This window comes from Haemaphysalis longicornis, unplaced genomic scaffold, assembly GCF_048455015.1.
Source record: "Haemaphysalis longicornis isolate Haplotype H1 unplaced genomic scaffold, Haemaphysalis longicornis Haplotype H1 scaffold_41, whole genome shotgun sequence".
NCBI classification, from domain to species: Eukaryota; Metazoa; Arthropoda; class Arachnida; order Ixodida; family Ixodidae; genus Haemaphysalis; species Haemaphysalis longicornis.
Genome location: NW_027526365.1, coordinates 1,875,319 through 1,892,393, shown reverse-complemented (window position 1 = coordinate 1,892,393; position 17,075 = coordinate 1,875,319). Strand labels below are relative to the sequence as shown.

At 48.5% G+C, this 17,075-nt stretch overlaps 1 protein-coding gene across 2 annotated transcripts in view; it reads right to left on the bottom strand.

The window, feature by feature from the left end:
• LOC144137592 (death-associated inhibitor of apoptosis 2-like) overlaps positions 1-17,075 on the bottom strand; it is a 103,543-nt gene that overhangs the window by 82,761 nt on the left and 3,707 nt on the right. For both annotated transcript variants that reach the window (XM_077669515.1, XM_077669516.1), the window contains exons 2-3: positions 6,442-6,494; positions 4,923-5,216 (exon numbers count right to left, since the gene is read on the bottom strand). In XM_077669515.1, the coding sequence (XP_077525641.1) occupies positions 4,923-5,090 (168 nt within the window). In that variant the 5' untranslated portion in view covers positions 5,091-5,216; positions 6,442-6,494. The remainder of the gene's footprint in view (positions 1-4,922; positions 5,217-6,441; positions 6,495-17,075) is intronic.

The window sequence follows — 17,075 nt, the reverse complement described above, 5'->3', positions numbered from 1 at the left end:
AATTATTTTCAACTGTGGGCACGAACCGGCCAATCCCTGCACGCAGCCCGCGCCATCTACTAGTTTTCTTCAAAACCTAATTCTGTTGATTTGAAAAATAACAGAAGACGCCCGCACTGCGGTCTCTGTATAGCCTTCGTGTATAACCGCAGGTTTTGGAGCGACAACCTGGGTTGGAGCCCCCGCAGTGCAATTTATTTGCGAAAACCCGTGATTCTAACAACATAGCTTCGTCAAATTTTCGTTCAAATGTTTAGCGTTACCAAAAAACACACCAAAAATACCGAGCGCACGTGAGAGTGCGCCTTGCAAAAAGCGCCCGGCGTCGTCCAGGCAATTGCGTGGGCTTGCGCAACTTGAGGAGCTCGCAAAAAAAAAACGTCGATCGGGCGGCGTCCGCCAGCTCGATCAGCGAGGACACTCTTCCTGGCGTTCGTGGCGTGATCTTTCGGGGGCTGTTCTTCTCGCCACTTCATGTGCGGTTACGCCTGAAGTGGGGAGCACAGCAGCGGAGTTCGCGCTACCGACGCCGAGTTCGCGAAGACGGTTGCCGCGGGTTCTAGCGCGCGCTAACGCGGTCCGCTTTGGGAGCGACATGAAAGGCTGGGGACAAAACGATCCCGGCCTGCCAGTTGTGGAGAGCTTTCCGTTGAAATTCGGAAATCCTTGCGAAATGCAACAGCCAGGGCTCCGACGCAAACAGGGGGGCCACCAGCTGTGCTGTTTCTCTCCAGCCTTGCACCAAGCTTGGGCAAGCTGCGACAATTTCTTTCATGTAAAATGTTCTTTGGGCTCAGTTATGCGCATTTGTTTTTACATGAGGGTGGTGTGGTATCTGTTATGTCGGGGCAGGGGTGGCTAGCGGTATGCCAACTCGTTTAACTTTCTGCATTGCACCGGAAATTCTTGGGGTGTACCTATCACGAAACGGAATATCGCGCAAGAGAATTAAAACGCGCCAGATGACAAGTGCATCTGCAAGGTTGCTGGTGGAAGAAGGGGAAGTACAATACGCATTGCTTGTAGCGGGATGATAGCGTGCTGTGATAGAAAGCACCTAGACATCTGGTATCGCTGCCTGCTCCTCTCTCAACTCTGTACTGTACCAACGCCATGACGTCCTCCCCCGACAAAATACACACATACATCATACATACATACATACATACATACATACGTGCACTCATATGTACGTACAGGCACACATACATACACACACACATACATACATACATACACACACACTGTGGGCATATCCTAACTGCTAGACTACGCTACTCCATAGTGGCCCAGCATTAGGAATGGAATAACGCACCATCGTTACTCCCTAACAAATACCAGCGCAAAAGATGAAAAAAAGAATAGAGAGAGGACGGCACGGACTCTATTGAACTTCAAACTGGTTTTATTGCAAATGAATCACAACAAATCGATTACCGTCTAATCTGTGAGTCATTTGTGTATGCGTAGAAATTGTAGCTATTTTTCAGACAACCTTATAGAGGCGAGCCTGGCACATGCTTCACCAAGGATTAGAATTGGTTCTGATCCCCCAATTTCGCGTGAGAGGTCATTTTTTGTACTTACGTGTCGTCCTGCTTCTGTCCTTGTTTCACTTTTGCGCTGTTCTATTAGATCATGTACCGACGCGCCCACGTTTCCACGTTAGTTGTTATTCTCGCTTTTCTTGCGCAGCACCGAACTGCGGAGAAAATGCCCATAAAGGGTTCGACCAAGCCATGGCTCTCGCCGCGCGTGTACGTCAGTCACTCTAAATGGAAATGATAGCTTTTAAAGCACAGGGGTTTATTACGTGGGCTACCACGATATAAAATATCACAATGCCCTACACACCTACTCCCTGAGGCCAACACCTGTGGGCGTCTGGCCAATCCCGGCATGGGGTGGCAGCTAGCGTCCGCCTGCGTATGCGCCACACGGTGCTCGCTGAGGTAGAATAAGGGAGCTCACTGCGGTCGCTATACATTTCAAGCCTCCGGGTTTGACTGTTCGGCATTGGTGCTCATCCGCTGACCTTAGATGGCGCGAGCCGTCACAATGCGGACGTAGGCAACGCGCCAATAAAAAGGGAGTGTCCTGAGACTCACGGGACATTCAGGTAACAGACTGACGCAATCATCATAATCATCATATTCATCATTATCATAATCAGCAATTGTACCCCCACTGCAGGGCAAAAGCCTCCCCTATAGATCTCCTTATATCCCGGTCCTGTGCTAAGTGCGACCAATTTATCCCCGCAAATTGTTTGATCTCATCTGCGTATCTAACTTCCTGCCGCCCCCAGCCAGGCTCGCCTCCTATAGGGATCCGTTTTATTACCCTTAATGACCAACGGTTATCTTGCCTTCGCATTTTATGCCCTGAGCACACCCATGTCTTCTTAATTCTTAGTAATATCCTTAATATCCTTAACACGTGTTTGTTCCCTGACCCACTCCGGTCTTTTCTTCTCCCTTAACGTTACACGCATCATCTTCCGTTCCACGTGCTCGCTAAGTCGTCCCCAATTGAAGTTGAACCCTTTTAGTGAGGCCTCCAAGTTTCTGCCCCGTAGGTGAGTACCGGTAAGATGCAGCTGTTACACACTTTCCTCTTCACGGACAATGGTAGGCTGCAATTCGTCATCTGGGAATGCCTGCGGAATGTACTCCACCCTATTCTTATCCTTATAATTATCTCTGCCTCATGACTGGGATTGAGGGCCACTACATGGTCTAATTGGATATATTCGCTTACCATATCCACTGCCTCTGTGCCTATCTCAAACATCTGTGCTCTCTCGAGGCTATTGAGCATACAAAGGTATTTTGTAAATTTATTTTTTATATCAGAGCGTGATGAAAAGTGCATCGTCAGGTTGCCTTTAGTGCATAGTATTGTTTGCCGAGCAACGCTGAGCCGCAACCGTGTAACGCCGGCATGTGCACTAATGTGCAAATATCGCGGAGTTAGCACATTAATTGTCATACTGGCATAAATGAAAATAATCACTCGAACAAGTTTTTAAAAGGCACAAATGCAAAAATGAAACGAAAATTACAAAACCCTACTTAGTAAATCAGAAATATGCGTAGTATGCATGATCACCAAAACCGAGCTCAAACTAAGAAAGAATTATAGAGTTGAACTGAAACACCTTTCCAAACCTTGACAAAATCATCCCTGCATTCCCACAAAAATGGATTATTGATGGAGTCAATCCAGTTGATCGTTATAATACTATACATGAAGGCAGCATGAATATAATACATGAAGGGAGCACAGAAGATGGAACAATGAAAATGTGAATAGAAAAATTAAAGTTTATAAAAGAAACCAATAAATTCAGAAATATGGATCTGAGACATCTCTATCAGAAATTGAACACAAAAAGCCACACACAAAAAAACGACGTAAGCATGAATAGACACTGGGAAAAATTTGCAAGCGTGTAATGCACGGCAGTTGAGCAAAAAGGCATACTTGGTGGAGTCTACACATATAATGCTTAAAATAATGTAAATAGAGGGAATTGGTAGAACAATTGGTTGGAGGCTTAGTGGAACGGAGTTTTGCCACACCAACGCGGTGAAATTTGTTTTCAGAATGGATCCAACAGCATACGAGATCCAGCCGTTTTTGTAACAACAATGCTCTGATAGGACAATGGATGTTGACAGCAGTATGGCTATTTCTAATTACGTAGAGCTTCACAGTGAACTTATAGATTATGATAAGTAACTTGTAATCAAGATCTGCTATATGCGATAATTTTAGAAATTTTCGGAAGTTTTCTCTAAAATATTTGGCGATTTCGGCGGTACTGGTACATCTGCAGGGCCCCCAGGCCGATTTGAAAATAGTTAGATCTTGCTTATGCCACATAAATTGCGCCTGGATCCTGAACATGAACAGTGTAGGTGCTGGTGAGGCAAACGGAGAATGTTTTGAAGACCGTAGTAACGTTAAAACTTTACTGGGCATTGAAGTACTTCATGAGCCTACTATGAATAATGTCCTGTATTTTTTTTTTAACTACATAAAGGAACCAAGGCTTAAGGTATACCATGAAACAAAACAACTTCACAATCCGTACACAATAATACTGTCACAAATCACTGCTTGAGAATTTAGCTTACGTGTGCTTCAAGAACCTTGTGTTATTTTTTAGGAAACCTGTTTGGAAATGTGCAGTTCCTAATACGTACTTTAAAGTATGTTTTGACAGTGTACAAATGCTTTTGCTCATTTGCTGTACACACGTCATGTGGAAATATAGCGGTCCTCGGACGAAGATTGGAGGCCATAGTTTTGATTAAAGCTTTTAGCGTGCGTTTTATGTGGCACCAAGCGCATACTATTCAGGGAGTGAATGGTTGTGCTGTGGCCGTTCACAATGTGCAGGATCAAAAAAACAAATGATCTGATATTTGCACAATCAACGCATTGTCTTCTGTGATCAGGTGCGTTATAACGGTGCTATTTTGCATGTGCCAAAGGCTATGCGAGACAGTACCGCCACTACCGCGTTCACCTGCCTAATAAACGCAGTCGCAAAGTGAACGCAACCACCACCTTAGTGCTTGCATTTAGGTTATTCTCATTTTAAAATTTTCTTAAGATTATTTTTATAACAGTAGTTTTTATGAGTACCTCCGCGTCGTTCCCTTCTAACACAGCTTCTGCATCGAGGACGGGTTGTTGGTGGCGGGGAGAAAAAACGTGGTAAAAGATCGGCGCCGTCATAAAACACTCCTTTGATTTTGCGGAAACTTTAACTGTAAAGTGAACATCCAATAGCCTTGTAAATAGGGTACATTTGTGTTCCTCTGCAAGTGCAGTGCACTAGGATAAAAAAGTATTGACTAAGCACACCAGAAAATAAGCACACACGAAACACCCTTTTAAGTTTTCCTCACCTGCGCGAGGTCCTGTTTAGAGAGATACGCTTCAGAGGGCCAGTTGCGAACAGTTTGGAGGGCCTGCTGCACTGCCTCGCCTGGAACTTCAGACAGCCCCGGAAGCGCACCTGGCACGTCAGGGGCCTGCAGAGGCCTCCCGTCGTGCTGTGGCTCAGTCTGTGTCATGGTGGCGGTCCAGAAGTGCTGCTGAACCGGCAATAGGCCCGTGCCTTCCTTCTTGTTCTGTCCGTTCCTTTTTGTGCTCGCTCCACGGTATGAAAAACGGAATCGCTACACGTCTGCAAATCCCACCTGCAACATCATATGTAGCTCTCTTAGTCACATATAAACTGAGGCATACACCAAGAAATATAAATGGTCTAGGAGGAGGTGGTTAAGGGTAGGCGATCCTACAGAGTACGCTGTGCGGCCCCCCGCCAACGGCAATTCGAACTTCGAAATAAGCGTACTGACAGGCAACGACTGGTAATTCCGATCAAGTTTCCATCTTTTTACGAATGTTGGTCTCACAGCAGCTGCGAATTGGAGCAGTGTAATTTAAGGAAGTTGCTACGGAGATGTTGCTCATCAACATGACTCATCAACATCCACGAAACAAGCGGACCAAGGAGAGCTGCATAGGGTAAGCAACGTGCCCTCGCATCGCAAGCACCTAGTTCAATGTCAAGAAAAAATTAAGGGGGACTTACGAAGTGAACGTACCTCCGAATTGGCGTCAGTTTTAGGAAGAGAGAAGTGCGTTCAATAAATACGTATATAAACTACCATTGCGCCCCTGGTGTGGGTGCTGTACACTGGATCAAAAAGTGCCGGTGCTAAGACAGACATTCAGGGAAACTTCATACTGACATTCCCTGACCTAGCCGGCGTTATCTAATCCTGCTATGTCAATTCATGCACAGACATTTATAACTTCCTCGATTGATGTAAACAAAAGCACACCACAGGAAAAGAAATCTTAACGAGACAAAATAACCGCAACTCTAAAACGTAATACATCAGCCAGTTCCAAGCGGATCATTTCGCCCGCTTGGCTGCTTTCATGTAGGTAGAATGAACACTGAGCTAGCCGTTCCCAACATTCCCTTAACAGCTTTTCTTACATTTCATTGAAATTGTGGTGATGACAGTGTTATATTTCAGCGCTAATTGAAAAATGTGATACTTTCAATAGGCCTCTTATGGGGTGGTCGCGTCAGCACTTTTTTCTTTATTATTTTGTGCCCTACTCCAAGAGGACCACTTTATCGTTCTTGTCTGTACTAACTCATGCATATTTTACTCACGACCTTGAAAATATTGTAGTTCATAAAACTAATTTTGGATTTTTTGTTCACACTCCCCTTTTGTACATTTGCACTGATTTATTTCTACCCAAATATTAACTCAGTACTATTTTTTGCGTGTTGTCTGTTTTTACTGCCTTCTATTTCTCCTGTACACAGTGCATCACCCAAGAAGGCCTAGCGCTGTTGGTGGGCACTTACAGTAAATAAATAATTAAATATATGCTTACCACGGCCAGCTCAAGCAGCCGATCACTGCACAATTGGGATAGCCGAAACAGACCTAAAGGAGGCAAAATGATACAAATTAAAAAGAAGGCAACCTCAACACAGATGAAAATGACACAGACAACACCGATTAAAATGCATCACAAGAAGTTAACGCCAACATGTAACACAAAACCATTAAACGTAGTATTGTAACCACTCAAATTGTCCCAAAGACACGAAACTACTGCACAAATCCCATTAATAATGTATAAACTTCGCATATATATTTCTTGCGAGATAAAAAATTGAGGCAGCTTGCACTAGGGTACCGGAGAGACAACAGAGCTGGCGACCCTTCTTCCCCCGTCGGAGACCCTGCTGTTGCGGGTCACATGGAGTTCCGAACTTGCGGCTGAAAATTCTTCATGACATTAGACTCGTGCTCTTCAACCTCATCATGATCGAAGTTGCCGAGAGAGAATGACTAAACATGTTTATTGTTTCTTATTAAAGAGTCTTTAGGGTGGCCTCCTCATTCCAGGAGTCCATTGGCACGGGCCGCGTCTTCTGCCCTCTCCACCAACTTGCGCTGGACGTCGAGGGAAGAGCTGGCCAAGGAGCTCTCCCAAAGCTCATAGGTGTGGAAGGGATTGGGCGGGTCAAGTGGGCTTTGTGTACAGCCGCCGACCATGTGAAAAAGTGTTCCAGACTCCCCGCAGAAGCGGCACAAACGGGGATACAGGGTGGGGGCTATGTAGTGGTTTCTGCTAGGGTGGGGGTAAGTATTAGTTTGCAGGGCACGAAGTATTCTATCGTGACCCTTGGGTAGTTGTTTGTGCGGTGGGGCGTACGTTTGTCTTTGTAGCCGATAGTGCGTGGTAATCTCATGAAACGAGACTAGAGGAAGCGGACGCAGATCTTCTTCTTCAGGTGCTCGGCTCGTCAATTCTCGAGCTGTGAGATGGGAAATCTCGTTCCCTGAGAGTCCAATGTGCGCAGGGGCCCAGATTATCTTGGCGGGTCTTCTTAGTGGCTTCTGTTGAAGTATTTTAAGTGCAGTTTTCTGTAATCTCCCGCTGGAAAAGTTGCGACAAGCCTGTTGAGAGTCAGTAATTACGGTCTCAACCTGAGTTTGGGTAAGCGCCAAGGCAATGGCCGCTTCCTCGGCGAGCAGAGGGTTGGCTCGGTCCAGTGATACGCTGGTGCTGTGCTCTTGGCCTATAATAACTGTTGCTACTGAGGCCCGCCTTCCGGGATAGAGGGCCGCGTCCGTGTACGCCACGGCAGGATGGCTTCCATACCGCTTTGAGATAGCACGGGCTCTTGCTTCTCTGCGGTCAGCGTGATGCACTGGGTGCATGTTTCGCGGTAGCACAGGTACTGTAATGTGGCGCCTGATATCATGCGGGATGTCTGTGACTTGGGGTGTTGGGTTTTGAAGCGGAATCGATAGTCCAAGGCTCGAAAGGATGGATCTGCCGGTTTCTGTAGTGCCGAATCTTGCCCTCTGGTGGGATAGATGTGCCTCTATGAGTTCATCAGTTGTATTGTTGAGTCCGAGACGAAGCAGGTTGTGTGTCGAGGTGCTGACTGGTAGGCTCAGAGCCTGTTTGTAGGCTTTTCGTATAATGGTGTCCAGTTTCTTCAATGCCGTTGTTGAGAGCAGAGCATAGGGTATTGCGTAAGTAATCCGCGAGATGACGAACGCCTGGATGAGTCGGAGTGTATCGGATTCACCCATGCCCCTTGCCTTAGTTGTTATGCGCTTGAGCATGTGTGTGACGTGCTCGGTCATGGTCTTGATCTTGTTGATTGTTATGCTATTTTTCTTGTCCGCCTGAAAGGTGACGCCCAGTATCTTGATGCTTTGAGCAGGGGTGATAATGTGCCCATCTATGTGTATGGCGATGGTGGGTGTCCCTGAAGCTTTCTGTTTAGTTGGAGACACGAGCAATAGTTCGCATTTTTGAGGGGCGCAGCTCAGCCCGCATGACCTTGCGTAGCCATTCACTACGTCCGCTGCTTCCTGTAGGCGCTCCTCCATTGCTCCCACTGAACTCGTGGTGGACCAGATGGTAATGTCGTCCGCGTAGAGACCATGATTTATACCCTGAATAGAATTAAGTAGTGCAGGGAGTCCTATGAGAGCAATGTTAAAGAGGAGGGGAGATAGTACAGCCCCCTGGGGAGTTCCACGTCCTCCTATTGGAAAGGGGTCCGTGGTGTGGTCCCCTACTTGGAGTATGGCTTTCCGATCTGTGAGGAAAGACTTGACATACTGGTAGGTCTTGACTCCGCAGTCCAGGGTGTTAAGCTTCGCCAGGATGGCCGTGTGTCTTACATTATCGAAAGCGCCCTTTAAATCCAGTGCCAATATAGCTGTCGGGGAGTTACGAGTTGCGGGTCTCATTGCTTCTTCTTTGAGCTGGAGCAGTATATCCTGCGTTGATAAATGGGGTCGAAAACCCACCATTTCTGGGGGCAGTTTTCCCGTGTCTTCCAGGAAGGATTGAAGTCTTTTGAGGATGATATGCTCCAGGAGTTTTCCTATGCACGAAGTAAGAGATATCGGCCGGAGGTTCTGTATACTGGGTGGTTTTCCTGGTTTCGGGATCAGCCGAACTTCCGCGGTCTTCCAGTCCTCAGGTATTGTTCCTTCCTTCCAGATATTATTGAAGTAATTGGTGAGCTCCAAGAGCGACGGGTCGTCAAGGTTAACAAGCATCCTATTAGAAATATCCATTCCTGGAGCTGTGTGTCTTCTCAAAGTCTGTATGGCTGCGGTCACTTCGTGCAGTTGGATGTCTTCGTCAAGCGCCGGGTTTGGTGCTCCTGAATATGGTGGTAGAGGTTCTGTTGGGTGTGTCTGGAGATACCTGTTCTTGAGGGCTGTGAGCAGGTCTTCCATGTCTCCAGGAAATTGGTGTATGATTTTAGCCATGTTGTGTTGGGACTCTGTCTTGCTAACTGAGGAGTTGATCAAGAAGCGGAGGAGCTTCCATGTTTTTGCAGTGGTGAGGTTGCCGCGCAGGCCATCGCATAGAGAAAGCCAGTTTTCCCTGCAGAGAGAGTTGGCGTACTTCGCAGCTTCTTGTGTTAGCTGTGCGATCCGTTTTCGTAGTCTTCGATTATGTCTCTGCCGCTTCCATTTCCGCTGCAAACTAGTCCTCGCTTCCCAGATGTGCAGTAAATGTGAGTCGATGCACGGCGTGGCTGTAGTTGTCTTTATTATTTTGGTGTGTGCAAGGAAATCCTGATGAAGTTGTTTGATCCAGTCGTGTAAAGAGATTTCGACTTGGGTTTCTTCGGCTCGTGAGCGGTTGCTCCGTTCCTCTCTGAGCTTCGTCCAGTCTGTGAGGCGAGCCCGACCTATTACTGCTTTGTAGTCCGATCCTATTGCAGTGGTAGATAGAATGGCGTGATCGCTGCCTTGGTATTCGCCCGTGTGGATCCATTGAACTTGAGGAATGTTTTTCGTAAAAGTCAGATCGGGAGCTGTGTCTCTGGTGACGCTTGTGCCAATGCGTGTAGGCCTACTGTGGTCTGTGACAATCGTGAGGTCTTGAGATTCTATCAGCGAGTGTAGTCTAGTGCCTCTTGGGTTGGTGTATGTGTATCCCCACAGAGGGTGAGCAGCGTTGAAATCCCCCGTAATGACAAACGGGTTGTTGGCTGCTTTGAGTGTCGCTTGTTCAATTACTTGCTGAAGAATAAGTGGGGAGCTTTTAGGCCTGAAATACACATTCAAAACGTACAGAGAGCGGGCCTTCTTGTGGACTTGTGGTATTATTTCAAGTAGAATGACAATTTCTTCGGACTGCCTATGTGGGTGTTGAATCACCACGTATCGTTTGCTGACCAGAGTGTGCAAGCTTTTGTCTTTGCCTGTTTCGTACGTTATGTATCCTGGAAGGCGAGCTGGTGTATTAGTTTCTTGCAGAGCTATAATTGCTGGTATCGTCGTGGAAGAGGAGATGCATTGGGAGAGTGATCCATATTTGTTTTTGAAACCTCTGCAGTTTCACTGCAATATAGTTATTTCTTGTCCATGAGACAATTTATTACTGGGTGGATGAAGGTCCATCTTGATTCATGGGTGAGGAGAGACATGTGGGGTTGGCGTTATCTGTTTTGGTGGTCTTCCTGGTTCGGGTATTGAAGTCGGCTTCCTCGAGAACCTGCACCCGTCCCTCTAGCCTCGTTAGGTGGGAAGTTATTTGTTTCAGTGTTTCCATAATCTGAAGGCTTTGCGCACTTTGGGCTGCTTTCATGGCGTTGATAGCACGCGCCACGTTTACCTGTGCCTCCTCTTCCATTGCGCACGGTTGGAAGATAACGTTCGAGTTATTGTCTGGCTGCAATAGGTTATTCGGCTGCAGGGGTTCTTGGGCTGGTTGTGGCGGTATGGTCACGGCGCGATTGCGCTGTTTTGGGGAGGGAATTTGTGTGTTTACAGAGCTGGACGCTTTCCGGTAGTTGTTTAACTCTTCCTTCATTGCCGCCATGTCTGCGCGCATGGCTGCTATCTCATCCCTAAGCATTGCATTTTCTTCTAGCAAACGTTTCTCTGTTGGTGTGAGGGAGTTATGAGCTTTGGGATCGACAATCTTTGCCCAGCTCACCCGATGCAGCGATGTGTGGGAGTTTTGGGAGCCTTCTCGGTTTCCTCTCGTGGCGCTTGGGGAACGGCCTCGGGAGGAGGCCCGCGACTTGGACTCCGAGCGCAGCCTGCAGCCACTCGAACCCCTGTCGGGTCCTCTGGAGCCGCCTCTCCGCGTTTGGGATCTGGAACGGGAGCGGTCCTGGTTTCTCCTAGGTCGTGGAGACGGGGACCAGGAGTGACCCGAACGGGGGGGCTGGCTATTCCCCACTTGCTTCCGCCGATTCACCGGGGGCAGGAACCGCTGTGGGCACGCCTTAGACGCTGTGGTGTGGGCGCCGCTGCAGAGAAGGCACTTTGGGTGGCAGTCATGTTGGTTGCTTGTCAACGGGGATCCGTATGTCTTGCCCTTGAGCGTTTTCGGTGGGTTGGGGCACACGTCGGCTCTGTGGCCCACTTGGTGGCAGGTGTCGCAGTATGCTACCGTGCGCTTGTACAGGTAGCATCTCGTTATTACTCCAGCGACATAGATGCTGTACAGTACCTTCTTGCCTTTGAACGTGAGCAGGAAGGTGCTGGTGTTTCCCATCCTTCTGCAGGTGCGAAGTTCGTGGTTCGGGGCCACAATGGCTTCTTGGACTTCCTTGGGAGTGTAATTCAATCCGATGTTGTAGATAACGCCCTTGCATGAGTTGTCCGGAGAAACGCCGTAGGACGAATCTTCGAAAGTGTTATTGCCAATCGTGAGTTTCTTGATAGAGTTAAGCGCTGCACCGGTCGCCGGCGATGGAATGCTTACTATGAGAACGTTCTGTTCTTCATCGATGCGGATCTTTATCTCCGCAATGCCACATTGGAGATTGGCTTCGCGTGCGATAGCTTTCGTCAGGTCCATAGGGCTCACCTTACTCAGCTGGAGGCCGTTTCGTGGACGGGTTGCCAGCTTGTAGTCGTCAGCGGGAAGCGGTAGGGTTTTCGGCTTGCGCGCCACGTGTCCTTGGCGGAGGGTCGGTTTTAGCGGCGTCGTGGTAGGGAGCTGTTGCATCTTGCGGCGTTGCGACCGGCTTGTAACTTCTATCCACGGGATGTGGGCATTCTCATCTTTTTCCTCTGGCGGAGGATCGTCGTGAACGTCACGCATTTCCATTGCTTCGTCTTCGGATGGGCGTAGAGACAGGTGGGTCGCATGTCCAGCGGCCCCGTCGAGCGGCCTGTCGGCCATCTACAGAGGTGGGGCTGGCGTGGTCGTTGCTAGGCCTAACGTCCGCTTCGAAATTTCAAGTGGCCGTAAAACTCGTAAAAGTCGACTTTCTGCCCGAGGTTTGGTTCCGGCGCACTCCTGATGACTTTACGTATGCAGTCCGATGGTTGTAGTCGGTCACCAAAAAGATTTCACCAGAAAAATTCAAACATTTCTGGAGCCGAGGCGAATTCAATCGAGGTGGCGGTGATGATGATGATAGCCTCCGTCCGATGTTACCGAAAGATTATGCCAGCTCCAAGGACTGAAGCACACATTATCGCGGATGACATCGTGCTATGGATAGATGGGAGCAGCGGTGCCCACATACAATCGTTACTGCAGACGGCCGTCGACGCGATCGAAGAAAGGCTAGAAGGCATGGGATTGCGTTGCTCCCCAAGCAGTCAGAGCTTCTCTTCTACCAACCGAACAAAACGCACAGAATAAAGCGGCAAAAGAATCACGAAAAAATCAATATCCGAACCAGAGAGGGCGACACAATACAAGACGGTAAGCAAGATCATATTCGCGGGGATTACAATCGAAGCACCTGGCTGGAACGGTGACACTGTCACTCGCATCACAGCAAAGGTGGTGAACGTGACCAGAGTGCTTAAACGCGTTAACACCAAGAAGGGAGGCATGAGGGAGGAGAACCTCACTAGACTCATGCACGAATTGGTACTCTGCCACATAGCGCACGGGGCAGCCTTCCACAAGTGGCTGAAAAGCGAAAAGCACAAGCTAGGCATCCTAATCCGCAGGGCGACAACGCAGCCCTCGCTATCCCCGAAACTAGCAACACGAAGCGTCTCGTCCAACTGAGCATACGCAATAGGCTCGACGAGATCGCTTAGGCGCAAAGAGCCGATCAGTAGGAAAGACTGTCGTCGAAAGGCCGAAGAAAGATCCTGTGCAAACTAGGCATCGGTTATCACGAACAACTGGAACCAAAATTCCGCGGCCCTGACCATCGTATACGGGGAACGCAACATAGCCCCGAGCGACTACAAACAAGCCGTGAGGAACAACGCCAAAAGTAGAATTGCAGTCATTCTGACCCGACAGGTAGATGTTGGCAAGAGCAATCGAATCAAGTGGGTCCCGGTGTACGAAGGCGCAGCGTCGGAGAAGAATGACAACCGCAGCGACGCGGTTCACACCCGAGAGCGAGGACCAACCGGCGCGCCAAAGGCAACGGCCGCCCGCTGTGGTTCAGCGCAAAAAACAGGATGACCAGCTATAACGATTGAACCAAGGCTTTTCGGCTTGCCCGAAGACTTCTCCCGCCGCACTGCAAAGGTCTAAGCAGATCACAGGCCGTGCTGTTCAGCCAATTACAAAGGAGAGCGCGTCCGAGCAAAACACTACTCCCCGGAGTGTACACAGCATCGCACCCTGACGAGAAGTGCAGCGCGTGCGGCAGGGAGACGGCCACATTCGAGCACATGCTATGGGAATGCTCCACAAATCCAAGTGAAGCTAACTCATGACGTATACCGCCGCAGCTTGAGTAAGCAACGCGGAGTGACCACCATGAAACACAACTCTAAGCCGTACAGCAGGTCATCGAGGCGCTGGCTAGGCAGGGATTTAACCTAGCGAGCCGGCAACGGCGAGCTAGCATCCTCGCAGAGCACCCGCCAAGGAGGCGACTTGAGCCACGTCCGAAGCGCACGTTCGCGCTTTACTGCAGGTTCAATGAACGTTTTACCAATCCAAATGTCCGCAGCGTTTAACATCTATCCCTAAATGCACCGCGTTAGCAGGCGCTAGAGACCGAGGAAACCGGCTTTGCGAAGTCCGAGTAGTGCGTGATGTCCTCTTCTCCCCATTTCAGGTGCGGATGACTGAAACCTGCTTTCTCCTGACGTGGCGCAAGCCTGCGCGCAAGATTGGACGACGCCACGCCACCAGACCAAGCTCAAGTTTAAACATCTCTTGTGTTAAGAGCGGCTAAGAGCGCCTCGGTTGCGGCAGTGTGGTGTTTGCGAGCGAGTGAGCGAGCGAACCAACGAGCGAACGAATGTTCACCTGAAAGCAAAGCTAACGCCACGAATAACCCAAAGGAAATAATGCTGTGCGCCCGGATTGCGATGATAGGTCAATCGGCTAGACGCAGGTTTCAGAACCCTTAAGAGAAAGAGAGAGAGATAGAGAGAGAGCAAATTTATTGTTTTCTAAGAAAGAGTCCTCAGGGTGACTCATCATTGCAGGGTTCCTTTGGCACGGGCCGCAGCCTTCTGCCCTCTCTAGCAACTTACGGTGGATAGGGAAGAGCTGGCCAAGGCGTGTAAGCGTTGAAGGAATTGGCCGGGTTAACTTGGTTTTGTGTACAGCCGCGGACCATAAGAAAAAGTGTCCCGGATTCTCCACAAAAGCGGCACAAAAGAGGATACAAGGTGGGGATATGTAGTAGTGTCTCCTAGAGGGGAGAGGGTAAGTGTTGGTTTGCAGGGCGCGAGGTATTTTCTCGTGACACTTGAGTAGTTGTTTGTGCAGTGTGGTTATCGTTTGTCTCTGCAGCCGATAGTGCGGGGTAATTTCTTGATACGAGACTAGAGGAAGCGCACGTAGATCTTCGTCTTCGGGTTTAATAATGCATCACTCATTATCCCTTGTAGATGCTGCGTAAGAAAGTTTGTAATTGTGACTGAGTGACCCCTTCCGCTATTACATAAATAGAGTCAATATTTGTAAACCCCTAACGTGTGACAACTGAATCACCAGTGATTACACGGGAGAACAAGTGTAAGTCCATATTTTTACATTTCGAAAGGCAATATTCCTAGCGGATATACCTGAAGATGCAAACGATACCTGAAGATGCAAAAGCCTCTAACAACATTCAATTATTGTCTACTCTGATTGGCATTCGCTTCTGAAGAACCCGACAGGGAAATGACATCTTGTCTGGAATCACGTGACGCTTTCGGCCTTTCTCAGTAGCATTGAGTGTTAAAAAGTTTTGCACTCTTTCTTTTCGTCCTCGTGTGGAGGAGGAGGAAAAACTTTATTCAAACGCAACATTAGGCGTCGAGAATGTCCCGGGCCAGGTTCACCAACGCCAACTGGTCCGAGAGCTGGTTCGAGGCTAGCCAAGTCCGCCATGTTGAAGGAGGTGTGTGGGGAAAATGTGGGGATTGAATTGCAATGGGGCAGGCGAAAATGCAGTTTTCTAAATTAGCGTATGGTTCGGGACAATTGGGACATGCTGGTGAGTGTCGGATACGGTAGAGGAAGGAACGAACAGGTGTAAGGATGGTATTTAACTGTACGCGTCGAAGAATGCGTAGTTGCGTGGTTGTTAGAGATTTGTCTGGAACAGGAAGTGTACGAAGAGTTTCTCTGATGTTTTTGTAGTGAAGCTTTATTTCTATTTTGTAGTGGAGAGTAGTGTCCCACGTCGGTGAATAAGGCTAGGGAATCCCAGGCGCCCGGTGCAGAAGTTCGCGGGCGAGGTTATGCACAACCTCATTGCCTGTGATTCCAGCGTGACCAGGAATCCACCTCAGTGTGACAGTGTGGGGGCGTAGCTTTGTTAAGGCTTTGCGTAGATCATACTGCAGTTCTTCAGGAATCCTACCCATGTGAATGGCGCGAATAGCTTGCATTGAATCAGTGTATATGGTATATCCTGAGGGGTTAGGGGGCCGTAATGAGAGGTTCTGGATACTGGTAATTATTGGGAGAGTCTCTAGAGTCGCTGTAGGTGGGGGATTAGTGAAAGGACCAAGGGTGTGTGTCACTACTTCATTGCCACTTGCGATGGAATATGCGGCTGCTCCGACGTGCGTCCGTGATGCATCCGTGTAGACTATCGTAGAATCAATTGGATGGACATGATTGACAACGCGAGCACATCGTCTCCCTGGATTGGTATCAGCTGCAACGTTTTTTGGGATGGGAGCTATCCTGAGGTTATCTGGGAGCGGTGCAGGAGGGGTGATGACAGGCAAGTCAATAGGCTTGAGAGCAACTTGGTGAAGGATCCAGTGTCCTTGTTTTGTGCTAGAAAGACGCGCCATTTACCGGTCTTTATGTTGTTGTATAAGATCTCCCAGGGGCAAGAACAACCCCGTAGAGTATAGGCGCCTCGTGTTGTGCTCAAAGCAACGTAAAGAGACGCAGAAACTTTGCACAACAATGAAATTGGGGCATGAATTCGTCTTCCTCGCCTCTCTTCCAGATCTTTTCTTTATTGTGCTACGTCCATGACTCACGTTTCTGTATAGGGTCGTTAACCTGGTATCTATATTTTGGTTCGAACCCGGATACCTTCTGACTTGCAGTGATTGCTTGTGTTCCATAGAATATAGAACGCAAAAAAGAAAAAAAAAGAAGCGTGGCAGGGTTAAAATCACATGATTCTGATAATCCTGTCTGGGTAGCGTTTGGTGTTAATTAGTATACCATTTACTTCGGTACAAGTGTGGAATATAAATACGGACAAGGCGGCCGTAACAAAAAAAAAAGAGAGGGGTGCAGGTTTTTTTTTTGTTGCCCCTCTTCCTGGACGTTTTCCGTATTGGGCTACATACCTGCCTCACATCTCTTTTTTGATTCAATAACCGCCCTATTTACTTCGTCGCGGCCCATATGCGTCTAAAAAAGAACGTGGATATTCATTTGTCGCACGTGCAAAGAACTTTCCCATTTATCGAACCGGCCTACGACGAATGTTCCCCTGTTTAGGAAACGGCCTAACAGCACGCGGCTTATGACGAAACGCCACGGGACGAACGGGCCGTATTCCACGTGTTTCACATGGTAGAAAGCACCTTTTAGATCTAGTGGCAATACAGCCGTCG